General features: G+C 40.9%; 1 protein-coding gene across 1 annotated transcript in view; it reads right to left on the bottom strand.

Moving 5' to 3' along the window:
* The window catches only part of SLC36A4 (solute carrier family 36 member 4), an 81,571-nt gene extending 61,272 nt beyond the window's left edge, over nt 1-20,299 (bottom strand). The window contains exons 1-6 of the mRNA XM_082780417.1: nt 20,204-20,299; nt 7,336-7,459; nt 6,525-6,615; nt 5,214-5,302; nt 4,187-4,282; nt 1,732-1,816 (exon numbers count right to left, since the gene is read on the bottom strand). Of these exons, the coding sequence (XP_082636543.1) occupies nt 1,732-1,816; nt 4,187-4,282; nt 5,214-5,302; nt 6,525-6,615; nt 7,336-7,459; nt 20,204-20,297 (579 nt within the window). The 5' untranslated portion in view covers nt 20,298-20,299. The remainder of the gene's footprint in view (nt 1-1,731; nt 1,817-4,186; nt 4,283-5,213; nt 5,303-6,524; nt 6,616-7,335; nt 7,460-20,203) is intronic.
* Between the last annotated feature and the right edge of the window lie 359 nt (nt 20,300-20,658).

Here is a 20,658-nt window from a genome sequence, read left to right on the forward strand (position 1 = left end):
CAAATACACTTGCAAATAGGACTTCTCTTCTGAATTGCTAATGACTTCAATTCATTCACAGGGTACATGCCATGGGTCTCTGCAGCTACTACTTTTGTAGAAGTTGTTTTCTCTATAAGTTCTGCTCCCAGCTTTCAATTCTTCAAGAAAGCAGCAGTGGGTTTTCTGAATAGGTTTCACTTTTTTTGAAATTTATAAAAGCCAAGGCAAACAAGTCTTTGCTTTTTCTTAAGGTCAAAACATATATATAATGACTAGTTGGTCATATATTTGTTCAATGGGAAAGGTTTTGATTCAAACTTTTATTACAAAGGATGCCATAAAAATTCCTGCTTCAGAAGGCCAGCAAAAGGACATCATATAGAAAATAGGATTTTCAGGTACTGAGGTAGACAGTGGGACTGTCATAACCTCCCAGTACACAAATTACAGAGTATCCAGCTTCTCTATACACAGTTTCTTCTCACTTTGACATTTTTGTAACTCAGAATACTTTTTAAACATAATACAAAAACTCACTTCACACAGAGAAAAAAAAAAAATGTGCCCACTACATATTGACTGTCCATGGGGAAACTTCTTCCTCAATAACATAAAGCTATTCAAAGACACCTTTATTCTATCTTTTGGTCAGAAGTCCATATGGATGATTAATGCTTGGTAACATGCCATACCTTATTCCTCACCTGTCTCACTAATTACAGAAACATGTTTTCAGACAGAGGTCCATATTCATCATCAAAACTAAACAGAACGGCACAGATTATCTTTAGTCAGAAGGGACCCACAAGGATCATTGAGTCCAACTCCTGGGTCCCCAAAGGACCACCCAGAAATCAGACCATATGTTTGTGAGTTGTCCAAAACCTTCTTGAACACTGGCAGGTACAGTGCCATGACCCTAGGGAGCCTGTCCCAGTGCCCGACCACCCTCTGGGTGCAGAACCTTTCCCTAGCCTAGCCTGACCCTCCCCTGTCCCAGCTCCATGCCATTCCCTCGGGTCCTGTCGCTGTCCCCAGAGAGCAGAGCTCAGCGCCTGCCCCTCCGCTCCCCTCGTGAGGGAGCTGCAGGCCGCCATGAGGCCTCCCCTCAGCCTGCTCTGCTCTGGGCTGAGCAAACCAAGGGACCTCAGCCACTCCTCGTGCATCTCCCCCTCCAGACCCTTCACCATCTTTGTAGCCCTCCTTTGGACACTCTCTAGTGGTTTTACGTCCTTTTTATTCTGTGGCACCCAAAACTGCACACAGTACTCTGGGGGCCCAAGAGACCCATCACTGATGAGTAACTGTGAGACAATTCTGAAAAATGGAAGAGGCTAAACAAGAACAGATTCAAAAGATTCCTGTGACACAAAAAGGGTAAAATATTCTCAGAAGGTCAGGGAATAAATAAGTCAGCAGCAAGTCCTGGCAAAAAGAAATGTTCATTGACAACTGGATCCCAGACCAGTTTCAACCTTGTTTCCTATAATTTCTGTAATTAATTTTTAAGTTCAATGAACAAATGAGAAGGCAATGAAACTATAAACACTTCCTAAAGATGTGAGTTTAGATCACCTTGCACATTGCTCCTTTTTCCAAGAGCTGTATTGTGTAAACCATGGCAGAACCTACGCTGTGCATCTCTCAACTTCATGTTCTACAGGTTCTTTGGCACTTCACAACGAAACAAAAAAGTAAGGAAAAACAAATTTAAAACCATAACTGTTTCCATACAGTATCTTTACTCACTTGTTTGACATTTTCTGCCAAGAACACAACATAAACGCTACAAAATCCCAACTGCGTTATCACTAGGAAAAAGTCCACAATATACCTGAGGAAGAAAAAATAAACAAACGTACATTATACTTAGGATACAAATGATTAATCCATTTCTACCTAATACACAATTGAAACTCTTTTTCATACTAGTCATGATGTTAGATTCAAATATCACATTAATCTCATGAACACTGGAATGAAAGTTGCTCTTCTGTCAAAATAAGGTGATTTTATGTTTTTTGTGGGTTGGTGGGTTTTTTTTTGGTGATGGTGGTGGTAGTGGTGTTTTTTTAAGGTAACAGTATATAGGTATGAAAGTTTCTCCAAAAAAAAGGTATATCACATTTAAAGTCGCATAAAATGAAATTCAAAGACAGCAATGTGAAACAGCTATAAACAACAGACATATATACTCAATGTGCAAATAACTTCTGCTGCAATAATTTAGCACTTTAGTATAGCCATTTTCCACTGAGATCAGAGATGAAATGTCTCACACAGTTTAAGTTAAGTTCCAGCAATTCAAGACAAAAAACATTTTCACAGCTAACTGGCTCTATGTGAATGTATCCAAATACACATTCAGACACTGTATCTCTTGGAAAAAAAAAAATTCTGAAGTATGGTTCATATTGTTTTTGATAAATAATACACATGATGGTGACCTGAAGATGCATCATAATGAAACCCTCTCGCTAGTCCAACATTCAGCAGAGAACTGCCCCAGAGAACAATCTTGCTGTAGCACAATGCCTCAGGAAATAGAATTGCTGTTTATGGCTTATAACTCTTTGGTGCATTACAGTATTTTCATTCTACTTTCCTACAAACAAAAAATTTTCCCTCTAGTACAGCTCCAGACCATTCCTACACAGTCATCAGAAAATATCTTAAAATACTAGCTCATCTTTTTCTTATCTGAAACCAAATGATAGCCACAAACAAATGACACAAGATGCTGTATCCTTGAAAATAACAGGGCAAAAATACTCTCTTCCTCAAGAGAGGAAAAAAAAAAACTTTAAAGTTAACATTGAACAACATCTCAGGTTTTCAGTTTCATCACTATGCAGTCATACTGTAAGCTCCATAAACGCTATACAGCAACAGATGGCAAAAAATACATAATAGTCTTTTTTAAAAGATGGATAAAGCACTTAAGAGCTACAACAAGCTATTAATATCTGCAGGTCATTATTGCAAAAATCTAGTAAGTATTTCTCCATGATCTGTACTTGATATTTCAACAAATCAAAAAATGCTTTGCTTCCTTTCAGAAAAAAAAAAATAAAATCATTTATGTTTGCAGTATCAGTCTGCTTAGAGAGTGAACTCTTGTGAGATATGTTCATCTGATTCGTGTCAGTATGGAACAATGCTAGGGCCGCATGGTATGATGAATGTGACCTTCTGTCTTACATACCCTTGTATAACCACAAGTCTAAGAAAAACAGAGTGGTTAATGTACGTAATTCTTGTATCTTGCAAAGGAATGGTTTAGCAATTCATGTCAATAGAGAGCTTCAAGGGAAATGTATTTGTAGGTTTTTCCTTGAAGTCTCTGATATCTGGGGGATTTCAGAATAACTGCTAGCTATTATGACTATTGCATGGGACACCATGCAAGTCTCTAATATCTGGCCAGGAGATTAAGGAGATGGGGAGAGCTGAAGAACAACTAAAAGAAAAAGCTTGCAGGGGATGTTGCACAAGTCTCTGACATACAGCCAAGTTGGACAAAGGAGAAGGACAAGAGGGAGGAAGCCTTCAGCACAAGAGACGCCCAGAGGGACCACTGGAGACTGATGCGCATGCTCCAGTAGAAGGGTTTGGATTCCAGAAACTAATTAAAATAACCCTGTTTTTTTTAGAAGTAGTAATGAGTATGTATCAGCCTAGGAGCATAAAAATCAGCTGCTTGATGTAACTGGTGTGCGTCTTGGTGGAGCAGAGACTCCTGGTGCACCCAGCGCTGTTTGCTTACCTCTATTCCTTTAATAAATCATAAACTTTGATTATAGTCCTATTTTGAAGACTGAGCCATTTATTACACTCTGATGCAGTGAAATGTGTTTGTGGTAAAAGCTGACAAAAACTTATATTACACAATACAGACTGCACTTCTGGTTATACAACATCTCTTTCTATATTATAGAAGAGAATTCTTTTCTTCACAGCTCCTGTAGACCTGAAAATTGATGTTCCTGACCGAGACACACACTCCCCAGTCCTCCCCAGCGTCACTAGTTGACCCCAGGAAATATTTTTATGTGGTGGTACTTGTTATTTCAAGCACAGACTAGTTTTGGACTAGTTTTCCTCTGAAAACTAGTAATATCTTACTAAAAAGTAAATGTCCTAACCAATCCAAGTGTAGACATAATTTTTACTAATGAACTGTAAAACTAGACTGCAGACTTACCTTCCCCAGGAAGATCTTTTCTGAAGAGCAGTCAGAGGCCCCACTTCCATGGCATAACTAACTGTATCACTATAACCCAGTGAGGATTTTTTCAACCTGAAATCAAAGAGTGAAGAAAGAATGGAGTTACTAGAAACTATCAGAGCCTACATCTCTATCCTGAAAATGCTGCTGGCCTCACAGGCTTATAAGGAATCATCTGTGACACCATTCCACAGTTGCTGAATTTTAGAGGTATAGTTTAGGCTTCTTGAGCTTCTTTCTTGGAGGAAGGGATATTCAGCACTCTACAAGCATGTAAACCACAATTGCTGCTCACTAATTCAACAGTACTAAATCAGGTCTGGTTTTGGTTTTGTTTTTAATAATAGTTTTTCCAGCTACAGGGACACTAACAGTTTCATGTTACTGTTCAGTTCAGAAACTTTACTGCACTTTTAAAGAACTTTTATTGCACTTTATTGTACATCTTACTTGAAAGACTATCTAGCATTAATCTGCTCACTATTATCATCTTACCACATTCCTTAGCACCACAATTTTTAAGAATCGAGTTGTCACAATCCAAAGAGACAATCACAAAAGACATTAACAACAATTCTTGGTTGTTTCTGTAGCCCTATAAAGTACTTACAAACTGGCAATTTATAAACTGAATGCTTTTCAAAGCTATGAAGATTCAGAAGCTATGAAGATATAAAAGTACTTAAGGACCAAAGATAAACAACCAAAACTGCAGTGAGAAAGACCTGATTATTTCTCAGTTACAACAGGGAATGGGATATTGGACAACACAAGTTAAACTAACTTATTTTTCTGTAGGACCAGAGAAGAAATATTTTTTCATTGTATTAACATACTGTTACTCAAAGCACAGCTATCATTTCTAGCTGCACCATAAGAACATGTATTCCTTCTTTGAAGTACAAGATTCTGACCTGAAGCAACTGCTACAGCATTGTGTCATTCTGTAGGCCAAAACTCAGAAAAAAAATCTCAGCAACAAAATGAGTAGTTCCACATTTACCTCTGACATAGACAGTGGCTGCAACGTACCAAGATGTGCATACAATGGACAGATATAATTCCTATGAACACAAGGCTGATTGGTCCAATCTGGTGTGGAGAAAAAAGGGAGAACAAAGCAACTGAAGTCATATAAACATTTTTTTTTTCATGAAAACATGCTGGGGAAAAATCTTTACATGCAAAAATTTCATATTTTAGCGCATACATAAATTATAGGAATTAAAATTTTATGAAACTTTTTCTTCCCCTGGGAGGAAGATTTGCTGCAGATTTCTGCTGCATTCCTTACTTCTAATTGATTGCTCAACTGAAGGTTTCTCAAGGGTGATGGAGCAGTAAATAGCAAGTGGGCATGAAATAATTTCACTCTCAGAACATTTTCGTTATGATATTTGCCAAAAAATTGTCATGACAGAAGACCGCACATTTCTAAGCAATGGTTTGGATCCCTTTGTTGTCATCAACACTGTCATTTTAAAGGCTTCTTTCCATTACATTAGAATACTTGAAAATGTTCAGTATAGTAAAAAATATATAAAAATAAAAAAATAAATAATCATTATCTGTTAACTTGTAAAAATAGGGTAATCTTCGAATTAAATCATTTGTTTTAGAATAGAAGTTAAACCAAAACTTTTTCACAGAAAGTACTTGCTTTTTACATTGTCACTTTCATCCTTAAACTAAACATCTTGTAATAAAGAATTAAATTTATATAGTCTTAAATTTAAAAGTTCAGTTAATGAAATTTACATTGCCTTAGGAAATGCTTTGTTTATTACTTAAATACTTAAAATATATAAATAAATATAAATAAACTTTATAAACATTATTTGTTTATTAGACTGTTCTATACCCTGTTCCCCCAGAAACAAAAGACTGATTTAAGATGACAGTGCATCCTATGACATGATCCAGCTATAGTGAAGTCTGGACAAAGATAAAATAAACCCACAAAAGAATCCCATGAGCCATCATAGGAGTCTGAATGAATCAAAATCTTTCTGTTTTCAGAAAAAAAAAAAATGTTTTCCACAAAAAAACGTTCTGGCTAAGCAAAAATACAAAACATGCTATAAAGTCTTCAGAATGACACAGTTAAAAAAGAAAAAATGTTTGGTTGTTTTTTTTAATTTGTCTCAACCTTCAGCAATAACTTCACCAGACTGAAAAGAAAAAATTGAACATAATTCAAGGTAGGTAGGTACAACCAGCTGGTATCAAGATTTTAGTTTTTCAGGTTCAGTCACGTATCTGTATATCTTTCCAGGTAACTTTTCTAAACTAAGAAAAATAATTGCATTCTTACCACAATACCAGCATTTTTTATTGCAAGTGGAAGACCAAGAAGCCCAGTTCCAATGTTTCCTTTGAGGAGGTGGGTAAGTGTTTGTATAAACCTGACGATAAAAACAGGAAAAGTCCCATTAAAAGCACACCCTCTATAATTCACTAACACACAGGAACAATTTGTGAGCAGTAACAACTTTGAAGTGGTCCCGCACATTTACAGGACGTTCTTATTAACCTCTAGATATGATTTCCATCAGATGGAACATACAGGTCTGATTGATCTTCATCTTCTTTTCCCCGCTTGTGAAAGGCTATTTTCTGTGCAATGTTATTGTCTTTTGGCCTCAGAAAATGTCAAAGATTCATCAATGCTATTTTAGAATCAATAACATTCAAAACAATTACCAATTACAAAACACAATGCTGACAGCTAAAGCTTTACCTCCCCCAAAAAAAAAATAAAAAACCTCTTTTAAGTACAACTGTAACAATCTATTTCCAAAGTCTTCTTAAGTTCCTTTATTAAAAAATACAAAATCAATCAAACCCCTTTGTAAACAATGCCTGGATTCTGACCGATTCAATCACTTTATAAATGGTCACCTTGGAATATTTTACAGCCAGTATATTGTTAGCTTCCAAAAACCAAAGAACCTACTCAAAACGTGCTGTTTTTGGTAGAAGTATGCAAAGCCCTAAAATAGAACTACACTATAAAACCATACCATGGTTGCATGTAAGCCCCCTAAGAGTTCAGTAAACTACTCATGAAAAACAAGTTGGAGGCGAGGAATTTTAACAAGCTGATACTTAAGAGTAATACATACGTAATGCCTTCTTCATTTTCAAGTTGGTAATGCTTCTCAACTGGCAGGATGTCATTTTCATGCTCTTCATCTGAGACGCCTTCTGAATTCTGTTCATCAATCAAAGGCTTCATTACTTCCAAATCTATACAAGAGAGTTAACACAACTTAGAATTAGAAACAAGCGTACAGTTTAGAAGTAAAAGGTGATTTTGAATTAGTTTGCCATTTCATGAGATTTATTTGTGTTACTAAGTAGAAAGCTGATTTAAACACACAAGATAGTTACAGAAGAAGCCTGCACAAGAAATTCTGCCTCGCTTTCCGGGGGCACACATTCGCATTATTCAAACCAGACTGGTTTATGGTCAAACCCTAAAGCTTTTCATTAAGGAAAACAACTTAGGAAAAACACAACTAAGGAAAAAAAAGATCAAAATGTTGATGGTTTAGACCATTTTGCAAGCTAATACAATGTCAAACGGAAAAGTCATTCAGTGTTAGGAAAGGATTAGATTCATCTTAGATGCCATTAGCTGTTTCAATGCTGAGCACTTAGTCTATTACCAGTGGAGAGCAAGGGCACCCCCCAGAGCCATCCCATCCTAAAACTGAGAGCTACAACAGAAGATGTCTCCCATTACTGGTGAGAAAACCAAGACAACTGATTTATGCTACATGCTTGAGCTGCAATTTCATGAACTTTTTAAAGTCGCATAAACTGCCTCTGCCATCAACAAATGCAGCCTTGCTATCCAGCTAAATAAGAGAGCTAAGCAACAGCCAGCAGTGAACAAAACCGGCTTTCAGGCAAAGCTAGCAGCTTTTGCAGTTTAATGTTGATTAAATTATAAGCATTTTTAAATGACTACAGTTGAGGAAAACAAATCCTGCCAAAACCAAAAAGATTACCTGCCTTCTGCAGTAGCCATTCATAAAATCAATTGAAAAATCTCAACCTCTGTGGTCTTCACACACACAAGAAAATCCTATTTTTACATGATTTTATGCTGCCTTTCTAACTTTTTCTACCTACTTTAAAAATTACTGAGAATTTCTAAGAATGCAACAGCACATCTGACTGATTTATCACATTAATTATTACAGAACTCCGAAAACATTAAATAAGCATTAATTGTATTAAAACGTGCTTCACTGAAGAAAGAAAAAAAAAAAACAGTTTGAGTGAACTTTAAATACCTTAGTCATGCTAAGCTTATCCATTTCATAAGAAAAATAGGGATGCTCACTTCCCAGGTGTGAAATTTGTAACACCAATGAGACTGCAGAAGCGTTTAAAAACAAGAAGCAGACATAATGCTTATTTGGGGACTTTTTATGCTCAATCTAATAAAGTTACTACTTATTGTGGAAACAAGATATGTGCACGAAACCTGATCAGAAATACAGGACACACTGAAAATCGGGTGTTCAACAAATCCTTAATGTCTTTATGAAACCTTAACGATGTCTAACACAGCAGCAGGGCACTGAATACAGTCATAAGCAATAGGAACTTCAAAACAACCACAAAACAATTATATATCCTATAAAACAGAAGAAGGCTTATTCAGAAGACAGATAAAACTATTCTAAGACAGGAACAAATCATCTGAATTAAGTTTTGATAAAGCTGAAAGCCTTTGACAGAAGCAAGAGGTGCCCAGTGGAATACAACATCAGAGGTCAGAGACCCAACCAGAAAGTCCAGCGTAAGTCAAGTTTACTCTCAGCAATATTCCAATTACACAAATTGAGATAGATTAAATGTTTTGACGTGGAACAGAATGAACTAAAAGTGTGCAAAGTCTGTGATCACATGAGGTTCAACAACCTATAGAAGAAATCAGCATTAATTAATTTTACTTTTCCATTTCGTAGCAGTGTTTGCAAAGTTAAGCAACAGTGACAGCTTGTGCAAAAGGTAAGGTTCCTATCTGGGAGTACGATGGACCTAACAGTGTTGAGATAGAATTGCTTTCATTTTCTTCTTTAAATCAAGCACCCCAGAAATACACGGAAGACGTCTTAAACTCACAAGCCAGATCATGAGAACATTTCGCTACCTTGCTTCTTAAAAGAGATGTAACTAAGAATTGGCTGGATAAAACCAAAAAATGATAAAAGTGTTTGTAAAGCCTTTTTTTCACTTTCTTTCTAGCAGCTCCAGATGGCATCAAACTCTATCATCACCCCTGGGATCTCCTCCAAGAATTTCTTGCTTTTGATCATCTCTTTGGTCCGGCTGCATACCTGCTTTCATCAAGAAGCCTGTGCTGCAACGCTGTCGTCTCGCCACGTCTCTTTTGCCTCTCCCCCTCCACTGCCTGCCCGTTTTTGGGGGTAGCCTCCCTGGGGACTGCTCCTCCAAGCACTGCAGCAAGGGAGGAGGCAAACAGCAGCCTCCCAGCGCTGCCTGCTACACCACTTCCAAGGATGTAGCCTAACAGCCTGTGGTGTGCTCCTATACAATACAATTAAAGCAGGTGCCTGGAGGAAATCTAGCAAAATTACTGATGGGAAACACTGCTGCTATTGACTTCTGGTGATACCTGGAGTTTGGTAGCTTTGGTGCAGGTTCCACGTTTCCTAGGAGGACGTGGCAATGCTGAGGATGTGATTCCACAACCTGCGGTGTGGAAAAATGGAGACTGTACACATATTCACGTGCACATGGCTGACTGCACAGGAAAAAATACAAAAAGCACCAGTCTCATCCTGCTCCCCTCTCTGGCTGACCGGGACAAAGGTCCACTGGTGGGAAATACGTGAGTATTCAACAGGGAGCCCTCCAGAATTGGAGGCTTCCATTAATGCTTTTTTTCTCAGGAACAATGCTGCCACAACCACCCTTCTTGAGGAAACACTTCTAGTTGATAGAAAGCTCACCCGACTTGTAATTAATTAACAGTATTTTTGTACTTTCAGAAGCCCACTCCTTCACAGTAATCCTGAAAGAAACACCTCTGGCAACCAAAAGCTCATTTACATCCTCTGTGCCTGCCACACGGTGATAAAGGGATCCCCCACGAGTAAGGCAGGAGAGCACAAAGCAATGTTTTAATCTTGGTGTTGAGACAACACAAAACTCTTGGATATCCCCTTGCAGCTAGGACCACTTCAATCTGCATGAATTATAGTTGTATTTTTAACCTTTGGTCACATCCTGTATTGTATGCCAATGAAAATATAAATATATTTCTTACGCTCAGGGATTGTCAAGCATCTTTCATGCCCTTGGTGTAAGCAGCTCTGCCTCTTTACCTTCCAGATGCCAGCACGACTTTTAGGACCGACAGCACAGGTGAATGTCAGTAACTGCTCAGTCAGGGGAAGAAAGTGAATTTCTCTTCTTCCATTCCAGTCCGACACTGAAACTTGAGAGATGAACGCACAGAGTTCACCACGTAACTTTCTCTAGGACCTGATCCCTCCCAGATGACTGCAAATTTTATAAACATCCCATTTCACTTTTCTCCCAACTTTCTTTTTTTTTTTTCTTTTCTTTTTTTTTCCTGGTTGCAAACATGGTTATTAAGAACAGATTTAGACATACTCCAGTGTTCCCCTCATTTTTTAAATGAGAATGTTTCTAAAACAAGCTTTTCCCTTGAAAATTCATTTGTCCCTGCCTAAAGCAATCTCAGAGTCGATGTTATCGCTATCAAAGCCCTGATAATTGCTTAACTGACTGCTAACTGTGGGCCAGCAACCGCTCCACAGAAACACAAAGAAAAAAGCCTTTGCCTTAAAGAGTTTAGAATCTAATTAATTCCAGTCTAGCTAGGATTTTTTCTTAACCATCATTAACTGCGTGTGTGATGCAGTTATCCTTACTGAAGGATGCTCCAAAAATAAAGAAAAAAAATCCTTGAGAGTTTTTTACATTTTATTTCATCATCTATGTAAAAAAAAAAAAAAAAAAAAAAAAAGTCATGGTTATTTCAGTACGTTCCACAAAAACATAGGAAATATCACACAAAATAAGCCCAGGGCAAGATACACATATTTGCAACAACTGGTAATCTAATTCATACCAGAAACATCTTAAAACATTTTTAAAGTACTGCAGAGTAAGATTTCAGTATCAAAATCTTTATCAGCAAGCAACACAAGCACTCCAGATAAATCCTCAGTGCCTTGGGCCCTGCCACATCGCCTCCCCAGGAGGTTTTAGGTGGTTAAGGCCCCCATGATGACCAGGACCTACGAGCAGAAGGCTTCTTCCAGCTGTTTAAAGACAGCTTCATCCACCTCTTCTTCCTCACTTGGTGCTCTGTGGCTGACACCAACCCTTCTGTTCGCCTGGCCGACCTTCCCTCTGCTCTTGAGCCCTAAGCTCCTGTGTCCCAGCCACCTTCCTATTCCCCAGGTTTGTTCACAAACCCATTTGTCCCATGCTGCAGTTGACTGATATTGACAAAAAGCAAAGCATTTTTAGATGTACAGATCAATGGAATAGAAGGGAGATATATGGAGGTCATGCAAAGTAAACTGATTCCTTTTATTTAAATTCACTGTATTTGTCATGGAAGCCCCAGAAGAACAGGATGACAGATATTCTGGAGAGCCAGCACCTCCATTTTGCAGATTAATCCATCTTTTCTTTGTCTGACTTACCTCACCTCCATTCAGGACTGGTCCTATGGCAGTAACGAGAAGGTAAGCATTCCAAAAGAGGCAGGGAGAAAGCTCACACTGTGAAGTTTACACCGATGACCCACTCCAAAACATCCGCCTCTCCCAGCTGAGGATCCTGTTCCTGCCTCTCCATCCTTCACACCATTCACATTGCCCTCACGTATTTCCATGTTTAAGTCTGTTCATGCACCGCCACCCCCAATACAGTAGTTCTTAGGGGAAAAAAATCCTTTGCCATTTGGAAGGTTGGAAACCTTTGTGCTTTCCAGGATGCACAGTTGCAGCCATAGGGGACTCCCTCCTGGAGGGAACGGAGGCTCCCACCTGCAGGTCTGGCCTCTTTACAGAGAAGTTTGCTGCCTCCCTGGGGCTCGGATCAGGGACGTTACCAGGAACCTTGTGAGCATTAAACATCCTTTGGAGTATTACCCATTTCTCCTCCTTTTTCATATCGGTACCAGGGATGTAGCTACAGGAAGCCTGAGGCCTATCAAGAAATTTTGGAGCCCTGGGAAGATGACTAAAGGGTTCAGAAGAGTGTTTTCCTCAACCCTTCCAGCAATGGGGAGATAAACAGGTGAGCCCAGGTCGTCAATGCCTGGCTCCAAGACTGGTGTCTCCACCAGAATTTGGGGTTTCATAATCATGGATGAGTCTTCAAGACTTCAAGGTCTGCTGGGGCCTGAGAGGACCCACCTGTCTCAGTAGGGAAAAGTTTCTTGGCTCATAACCTGGCAAGACTGATTGAGAGAGCTTGAAACTAGGATAGATGGGGAAGGAGACACCATGGGGAACACCGAGGTTAAGCCAAGGGCTGGTGCAGCACTGCCTGAGGGTGGCAAGGCTAATGGGAGCATTTATGATGCTCCAGGGAGGGCTGAAGGTTCAGGAGCACATCCAAAATGCTCATATACCAACACACACAGTATGAGGAACAAATGGGAAGCTTTGGTCATTTCCCAGAGCTACGATACCATTGCTATCAGTGGGACTTGGTGGGATGAGTCCTGGAGTGCTAGGAGGGACAGGCAGGGCAGGCGAGGTGGAGGCGCCGTGCTGTCCAAAAAGGAGAGATGTGACCGTACAGCCCTTGTCTTCGGGATGGTGCAGCAGAGAGCCTCTGGGGCTGAATTCTTGCTATGGATTATTTCCTCATTGTGCTATTTCTTAATCTTTTAATGAAAAGATTTTCCATATTATCGATCTTCAAGCATAGACAACTTTTACAACATGTTCTTTTTCTCTTGCAGGCATTCTCTTGTGGATCCATTAAATTATCTCCAAGTCAAAATAACACAAATACTTCAGATTTGATTCACAGGATCATACAATATCCCAACTTGAAAGAGATCCACAAGAATCATTGAGTCCAACTCCTGGCTCCACACAGCACCACCCAAAAAAAAAATCAGACCCCATGGCTGAGAGCATTGTCCAAATGCTTCTTGAACTCTGTCAGGCTCAGTGCCTGTCCCAGTGCCCGACCACCCTCTGGGTGCAGAACCTTTCCCTAACCCCCAGCCTGACCCTCCCCTGCCTCAGTTCCATGCCAGTCCCTAGATTGTTTTCACCTTTGTACACTTGCCTCCAAGCCCCTGTATTTCTCCTCAGCTTCAGAAGCACTATTTTTCTGAACAATTTTCTTTTCCTGAATTTGTACTGTATTTGTACTGTACAGGCCCCAGATTTTAACTAGCTAGGGAAAGAACGTGACCATCCTTTCAGGGAAAACGTGGTGTGTAAACATGTGTAAATACAGTTATCACAGTGACTTATCATGGTGACTTCACTATTTATTTCCAAATCCTAGGGAGGTATAAACAACAGCTTTTTTTAGAACCTGTTCTCCCACATTATTGTGCTATTTTATTCATGTCATTTACGCAACAGAACACCCCAATTTCATAGTCTGTCGCATTCTCAACCGAAGGCTGTGAACTATTGCTGATAACAGAAAAGAAATGCATCATAAAAAAAAAAAATATTTACCTTGAAAAACACATTAAAGTTTTATTGGGAAAGTGTCTGGATGTACAGTGCAAAGAGTTTCACATAAAACTTGAGTCCCAATAGCGCAGAACCTGGTTTGCAAGGAGCGGTTGCTCTTCTACAGTCACAAGATGACAAAAAAAAAAAAAAGTCCTTTTCTGCACACGTAGCACATCCTGCTACATAATACATCACCTACATTCTGCCTCCAGTGCTCCTCATGCTAACCTGTCCACCGTCACCAGCCTAGAAGATGATATGAAGGAAGACTTGAATGTCAATAAAAGCTAATAGAATGATGGGATGATAAATATTTTGTTAAACATGCTTCTTCCAAACACATCCCACCACCAGAAGCCGGCCAACATTCACGTTCCAAGCTGATAAGTGTCAAAGCAGTATTCTTACGGAGGTTTTCTTTATCTGAAGAATATAGCACCAGCTGTTCTAGAGAAAGGAAGAGATTTCACCTTGAACATTGAAAATCAGTTTAGTTGACCACAGAAAGGAGATGATAATCTCCCAAATATCCCACTAAAAAAATGTAAAGCTTTATTAAATTCAAACAAACATCTGTACATGTTTCTTTCCTGCAGATAATATCTGCTGATAGATTTCATACTATTTGTGTTCTGCAACTAATTTGGATATTAGTTTACCACACTGCAGTACTAAACAAAACTTCTTAAATGCAGATTAAACTGGTAATCCTAAAAAGAAGTTCATTTAATGCATCTCAAAAATAAAACTAAGCTTTTCAAAGTTCCACGGCCACTGCCATCAGCTGGTGGCTGGTCACAAGAAGATTGCACACAACTGGAGCACAGTAGGAGGCTTTAACTAATTACCTTCTATGACTGGCTTTCCTTTACCAGAGGCAAGATATTTTAACCCAATTATCCAGACATTTATTAGCTTGAGCACATGCCTGGAAACAGAGAATCTTTTCTTAAAAAGAAGTTAAAAGCAACAAATTTGACATTGGCAATGTAGACAACCAAGAAAAATGTTACTATCGTTAAATGGCCCTCCCCACACAAGACAGAGCTGTGTCCTTTATGCATATAGCTCATAGGAAGTCTTGAGAAATTGTGTACAGCTACAGAAATCTCTCACATATATCTACATGTGAGAGGAAAAGAACAGTAAAAATCCAGAACATAAAGTTTAGCCTCTGAAAATATAATCTAGAGTAGAAGAATCAGATTTTAGAGAGAGCACCAACTAAAACACCATCTGTAAAACTCAACAGAAGAATTAGCACTTTCAAATCTACATCTTTGTGTACATTTAGTTATGTACATTTTTTGTCTTGTGGGACCCATTCATAACCATGATAACAGTACGCTGAAGTGTCTTCAAACATCCCTTAACATACTACTGGGCAGCAGATACTGAGGGAACTGCAGAAGATCAAGTCAATTATTCATCCACGTTCTCATAAATAGCTGAATTGAGAACTCACAACATCTGTTTCTGATCTGTACACCCAGGCTGACAGTTCATGTCCTATTCTAATATAATAACCCCTTTGAGGATAAATTCCACTAGAGGAGATTTAAAACCCAGGTAACAGCAATAGACACCAACTCACATTGTGGTGACGACACCTACTACAGGTTTCCCGCAAATATTATGTTACATAAAGCACGCCAAAAATATTTGGCCGCTGTTCTACACAATATAAATGTTCCTGAATTACCTCTTCTCCCCCATCATTAGTCCTTTATCCCATGACTAGCGTATACCCTGGACCTAAGTAAGTGAACCAGTTAACAGTAACAGTGGTGGGACGTTATATAAATTTGGAATCATGCAACTTCTAAGCATGGGTTTCATTTGCTTAGATTTCAACTGTTGGGATACTGCAGCTGTGTCCCAGCTGCACAATCTGTACTCCCACTCACATCCAGAGTTGCATAACATCCAGATTTAATGAATTCAACCTTGTGGTCCAGAGCATGCCAGCTAAGAAAGCTTAAGGCTTCTCTGCCTCATAAAGGAGGTACGTACCCACAAAGGAGAAGAGCAAGTGCTTTGCATCCTTGGATCTAGCCTGAAACTTTCTGTTATGAGAAGTCCACAGCCAGAAAATCAGCATGGAATACACACATTCACTTAGGTTTCTTCCTAGAAAGGTCCAGTACGCATAAATAGGCTATTACACTCCACAAGAGCAGCACAAGCATGCCATACCTGAATCGGAGGTGAAGCTGGCTGTTGTCTCACAAAGCACACACCTTAGGTCCATGCTCCACCAAGCTGTCCCAAATGTATACAAACAGCACTACTAAAGATCCAGTTGAGTTAAGGTATTCACTGAAAATTTTGCCCAGATAAGTTGTGGACCATCCCTGGAGGTGTTCAAGGCCAGGCTGGATGGGGTTTTGAGCAACCTGGTCTGGTGGGAGGTGTCCCTGCCCATGGCAGTGGAAATAAATGATTTTTAATGTCCTCTCCAACCCAAACCATTCTATGATTTCATGATGTGCATCATCTTTTGTGATTCACCACAACTCAGAATGAGGCAATTCACATGCATGCATACTTTTGTTTTTACTTAGCCAAAGCACGAAGCAATTTTCAACCCCATCTCTCCTTCACCCCATACAAATCTATTTTCTCCTTGTGCTACCACAAAATTCTTTTCAGACAAAATCATCCATCCAGATTGTCCTTACCAGTTATTTGAATATCTGTTATTGTTTCTGCTTTCTTCTGCAAACACCCACCTAAGAAGGATGCTAAAAAACCTCTAAGAGTACCACTACTATCAGCGAGGCAACAAAATGCATATCAACTTCTCCACAAATTAGCACTGCAACATTACACTGACTCCTTAACACGCTGGAGAAATCACTGATCCATTACAAATACGTGTCACACTACAATCACACAACACTCAAGGACGTCTTGTGGAAGTTCAGTCATGAGTCAATCCCTAGTTATATAGTTGGAGATTAAGCTATAATGTTTAAGTTGTTCTGACCAATATTTCCAGTTTCCTATCTTCAAGTATATTTTCCTGCCCCCTAGAATTTGACAGCACCTTGCCAACCTTTTTATGGACATATTGACAAAGAAATTGTTGAACTGTAACTAAACGTACTTACTTCTAAAGCTGGCCATAGCATACTCAAGTAACCCCTTGGTTGGAAAGCTCTGCAAGCAAATTAATTTTCACTGAGAACTTCGGTTTTTCTGTACTGCTCAAGCAATTAGCACTTCAAAAGTTATCTGAACCTATTATCACAAGGGAAAAAACTAGGTTCGGTCATTTTGGGCTGAAATGAAAGGATGAAGCAGTTTGCCACCACTGCCTCACAAGTTAAAGACAAAGGAAATACTAAAACCAGTCAAATACAATCTGCCATTGTTCCTTCCGAGAAGGTCACCTCCTAGGCAAATTCCTGTCTAAAACCTGGTTTCCAAATCCAGTTTAGCAATTTGTTTTCTTTTTTTTCCCTTGAGGGCTTTTGAAGTCAGTACGATTTTACAAAGAACTGGATTTGACATATAAGTATAAAGTGCTTGGGGGACAGGATACAGCTTATCATCACTTACACCAGCTGGTTTTGTTTCGTTTAAGGGAGAAGGAAGACAGATCTTGCTGGAGCAGCACTTTGAATGTGCAAAAGGTTTTACTACAGCATTAATCAAAGGGGGGCTGGTAGATAATTCAGTTAGTCACAGCTTCTACACGAGAACATGCTAACACGGCCAGAAACACGACAGAAGATTCAGTCCCATGAAAGGTTTATTACCTCTCTAAGAGGGATACAGACCCAATTTAATTTGCTGTTGCCTTGACTGCTGCACAGAAGTGAAAATCAGAGCCACTTAAGCCTTATACTAGCTCCAACAGGGCTTTATGCTGGTATTTTCTCGTAGCATAGAGTTCCATACTCGTAACTTACATGCGTGCCTAGAGGTGCTGTCACCTAACCAAACCTGCAGGCTTCTACAGGGTAAGATTCGTGACCAAGTCTCTGAGCAGCTGATGCCCTGCAGTGAGCTCCCCTGGTCTGTAACACAGAAGACAGATCAACATCAGGGAACAGCCACCATTGTGAAAAGATGAGGCACTTGGCTTGCTCAGCAACTCCACTCAGTTTATAGATGGTAAATTCATCATCTAAAAGCTGTGGAAGATCTCTTCAATTTTCAGCAGTCTGAACCAAGGCTCTCAAGATTTAGTTACAAACATCCATTATTTCCAGAAACTGCAGCTGGTTCAGTAAGCAACTCACAATATAACCCTCAGTTAATCCTTTAACCACAAATACTTTCCTCCACTCCCCAAACTTCAACCTACATGTATGAAGGACCTTCACAACACTTCTTGCAGAAGCCAAGCTGTAAAGTACTCCCCAAACACTGGACTCCCATGGGATGTAGCCAGTTACTCAGTCATGTGCTCCCACAGCAGACACAGAAACTCCTGATCAACATGAAGTGACGGTGAACAGCAATGCCAGGGGCATGACTGCCTGGATTGGAAGTATTTTGGGTCTATTTCTAGCTCAAGGGGCAGCTAACAGATAATCCCATTCAACCACACAAATCATCTCCCTCTTATTTTCAAAAAAAAAAGAAAAGGCATTTTCCAGAATGAAAATTAAAAAGGAAATCTCATCTGTGTTAAAATAAACTTTTTTTTTTTTTAATTGCAATAAAGTACCACTAGATACATTTTCCAGAAGAATAACATTTCACATTACCGTTCCTTGGCTTTGTTTGTTTGCCATGAACTCTAAAGCTATTGCAATGTTTTATTATGGCAGACTGCAATGTAATAAAGTCAATTTATCCAACTTTATGATAGCATTTGTTTGTGACTAAAAGTTATCAACGTCAATAAATGTTGAGAAGTCAATAATGTCACTCAGTAGGCAGGAAGAACTGTCTGCTTTTGCATCATAACCCCCAAAATCCAGAAGACTAGAAAAAGACACTTGAATTATAAAGCCAAAGGCCTTCATAGCTTATTATGCTCTCTCCTCTCTTAGAGAAACACATCTACAATGGATCATTTATTTGGAAAAAGCCTAGTCTTAAATAATCCACTGTCCTGCCCAGACCAAACTACACATTTCTACATGATTAACACACTGCCAATTGATAACTGGCAGTCTGATGGAGTGCGTTCACTGATAGTTTATCAGCAGGAACTTAAATTCTATTAAGCCCTCAATAAGACGGAACCATGTAAAAAGCTTCTGAATTCTTATCAGGTGTTTATCTCCATTTTTTAAACAGGTACTCCTGTAAAATAAAAATAATCTGGTTCTGGGTATTCCACGACCTCCGGTGGGTCTGTGAACCTGAGCAGCTGGCAGGGAAGCTAAAATTTCCTCCTTTCGCTTTAGTCCCTAGGCAGCAATCCCTCGCTGCAAGACGGATCAGCCTGAGGGTATATAAAATCTGGTCAGTCTCCAGGCACTCTACGGATTACTGTGAAACACTTGAGGTGAGACCTCCAGCATGCCCACTCCAGCCGAAATTCAGCAATACCCGGCACTAAACCAGCTCCATCTATGAATATAGAAGTAAAAAGATGAAGGTACAGGTACCCACACACACTGACAGTGGGTCTGGGGAGCAACCTGCAAGGCATACAGCTAAAATACCCACACACGGACACGCGAGACACAAGAATTTTTCATGAAAAAACTAAAGCAGTGAACGGAAAGGGTTCCCATAAACTTTTAGCCGAGATCATAACCTCTCAAAGAACTCCAAAACCAGCTGGGGGAGGCTGGGGGGGAGTCGGGCTTTGAGGGGGAAGCCGGCTTTGGAGGGGAGACGTTGGGTGGGGGGGGAGGCTTTGGGGAGGGGTTTTTTAGGGGACAGGAGGCTCTGGGGTCTTCCCACCCCTCCAGTGGCTCCCAACACCTTCGCCTGCTCCCCTAACACCCCCACAAGCTCCTTCCCACCGGCTCAGCCCGGCTGCTGGCTGCGGGAACCGAGCCCCAAAGTCGCCCGAGCCCCCAAAGTCGCCCGAGCCCCCAAAGCCCCCACAGCCCCGCTCCGCTCCCCTCAGCCCCTTCCCGCCCCCGCCGCGGGTGGGATGGTTCGACCCGCCCGCCCCGCCGCGCCGAGCGCAGCCCCCCGCGGGCCGAACCATTCCGCCCCCGGGGGGAGCGGGGAGGAAAGCGGCCGGCGGCTCCTCGCAGCCCTCCCCGCTCCGTCCCGCCGCCCGCTGCCGCCCCGCTGCCCCGAGGCCGGTCCCAGCGGCGGGCGGCGCGGCGCGGCTCACCCAGCTCCTCTTTGCCGGCGGCGTCCATCTCGGTGCCGGTTCTCCTCTCCTTCCGCCACGGTGGAGCCGGCCGGCGCCCACAGCCGCTGCGCATGCGCCCGGGTGGCGGGGGCGAGCCGCGGAGAGCCGGCGGAAGGGCGAGAGCTGAGGGGGCGAGAGCGGGGATGGCGCCTCCTCAGCCCTCGGCTTGTGGCTGTGGCTAAACACAGCGCCAGGGCTGCCACTGAGTGCCCTGCTAAGCACCTGCACTTGTCACTGTGCCCCAACACGACATCAGTCACACAGTCACAGAATGGCCGGGGTTGGAAGGGACCTCTGGAGATCACCCAGTCCAACCCCTGCCGAGCAGGATCACCTAGAGCACGTTGTGCAGGATGGCAGCCAGGCGGGTTTGGGATATCTCCAGAGATGGAGACCCCACAGCCTCTCTGGGCAGCCTGTCCCAGCGCTCTGTC

Source organism: Aythya marila (assembly GCF_965140915.1).
Source record: "Aythya marila genome assembly, chromosome: 1".
NCBI lineage: Eukaryota > Metazoa > Chordata > Aves > Anseriformes > Anatidae > Aythya > Aythya marila.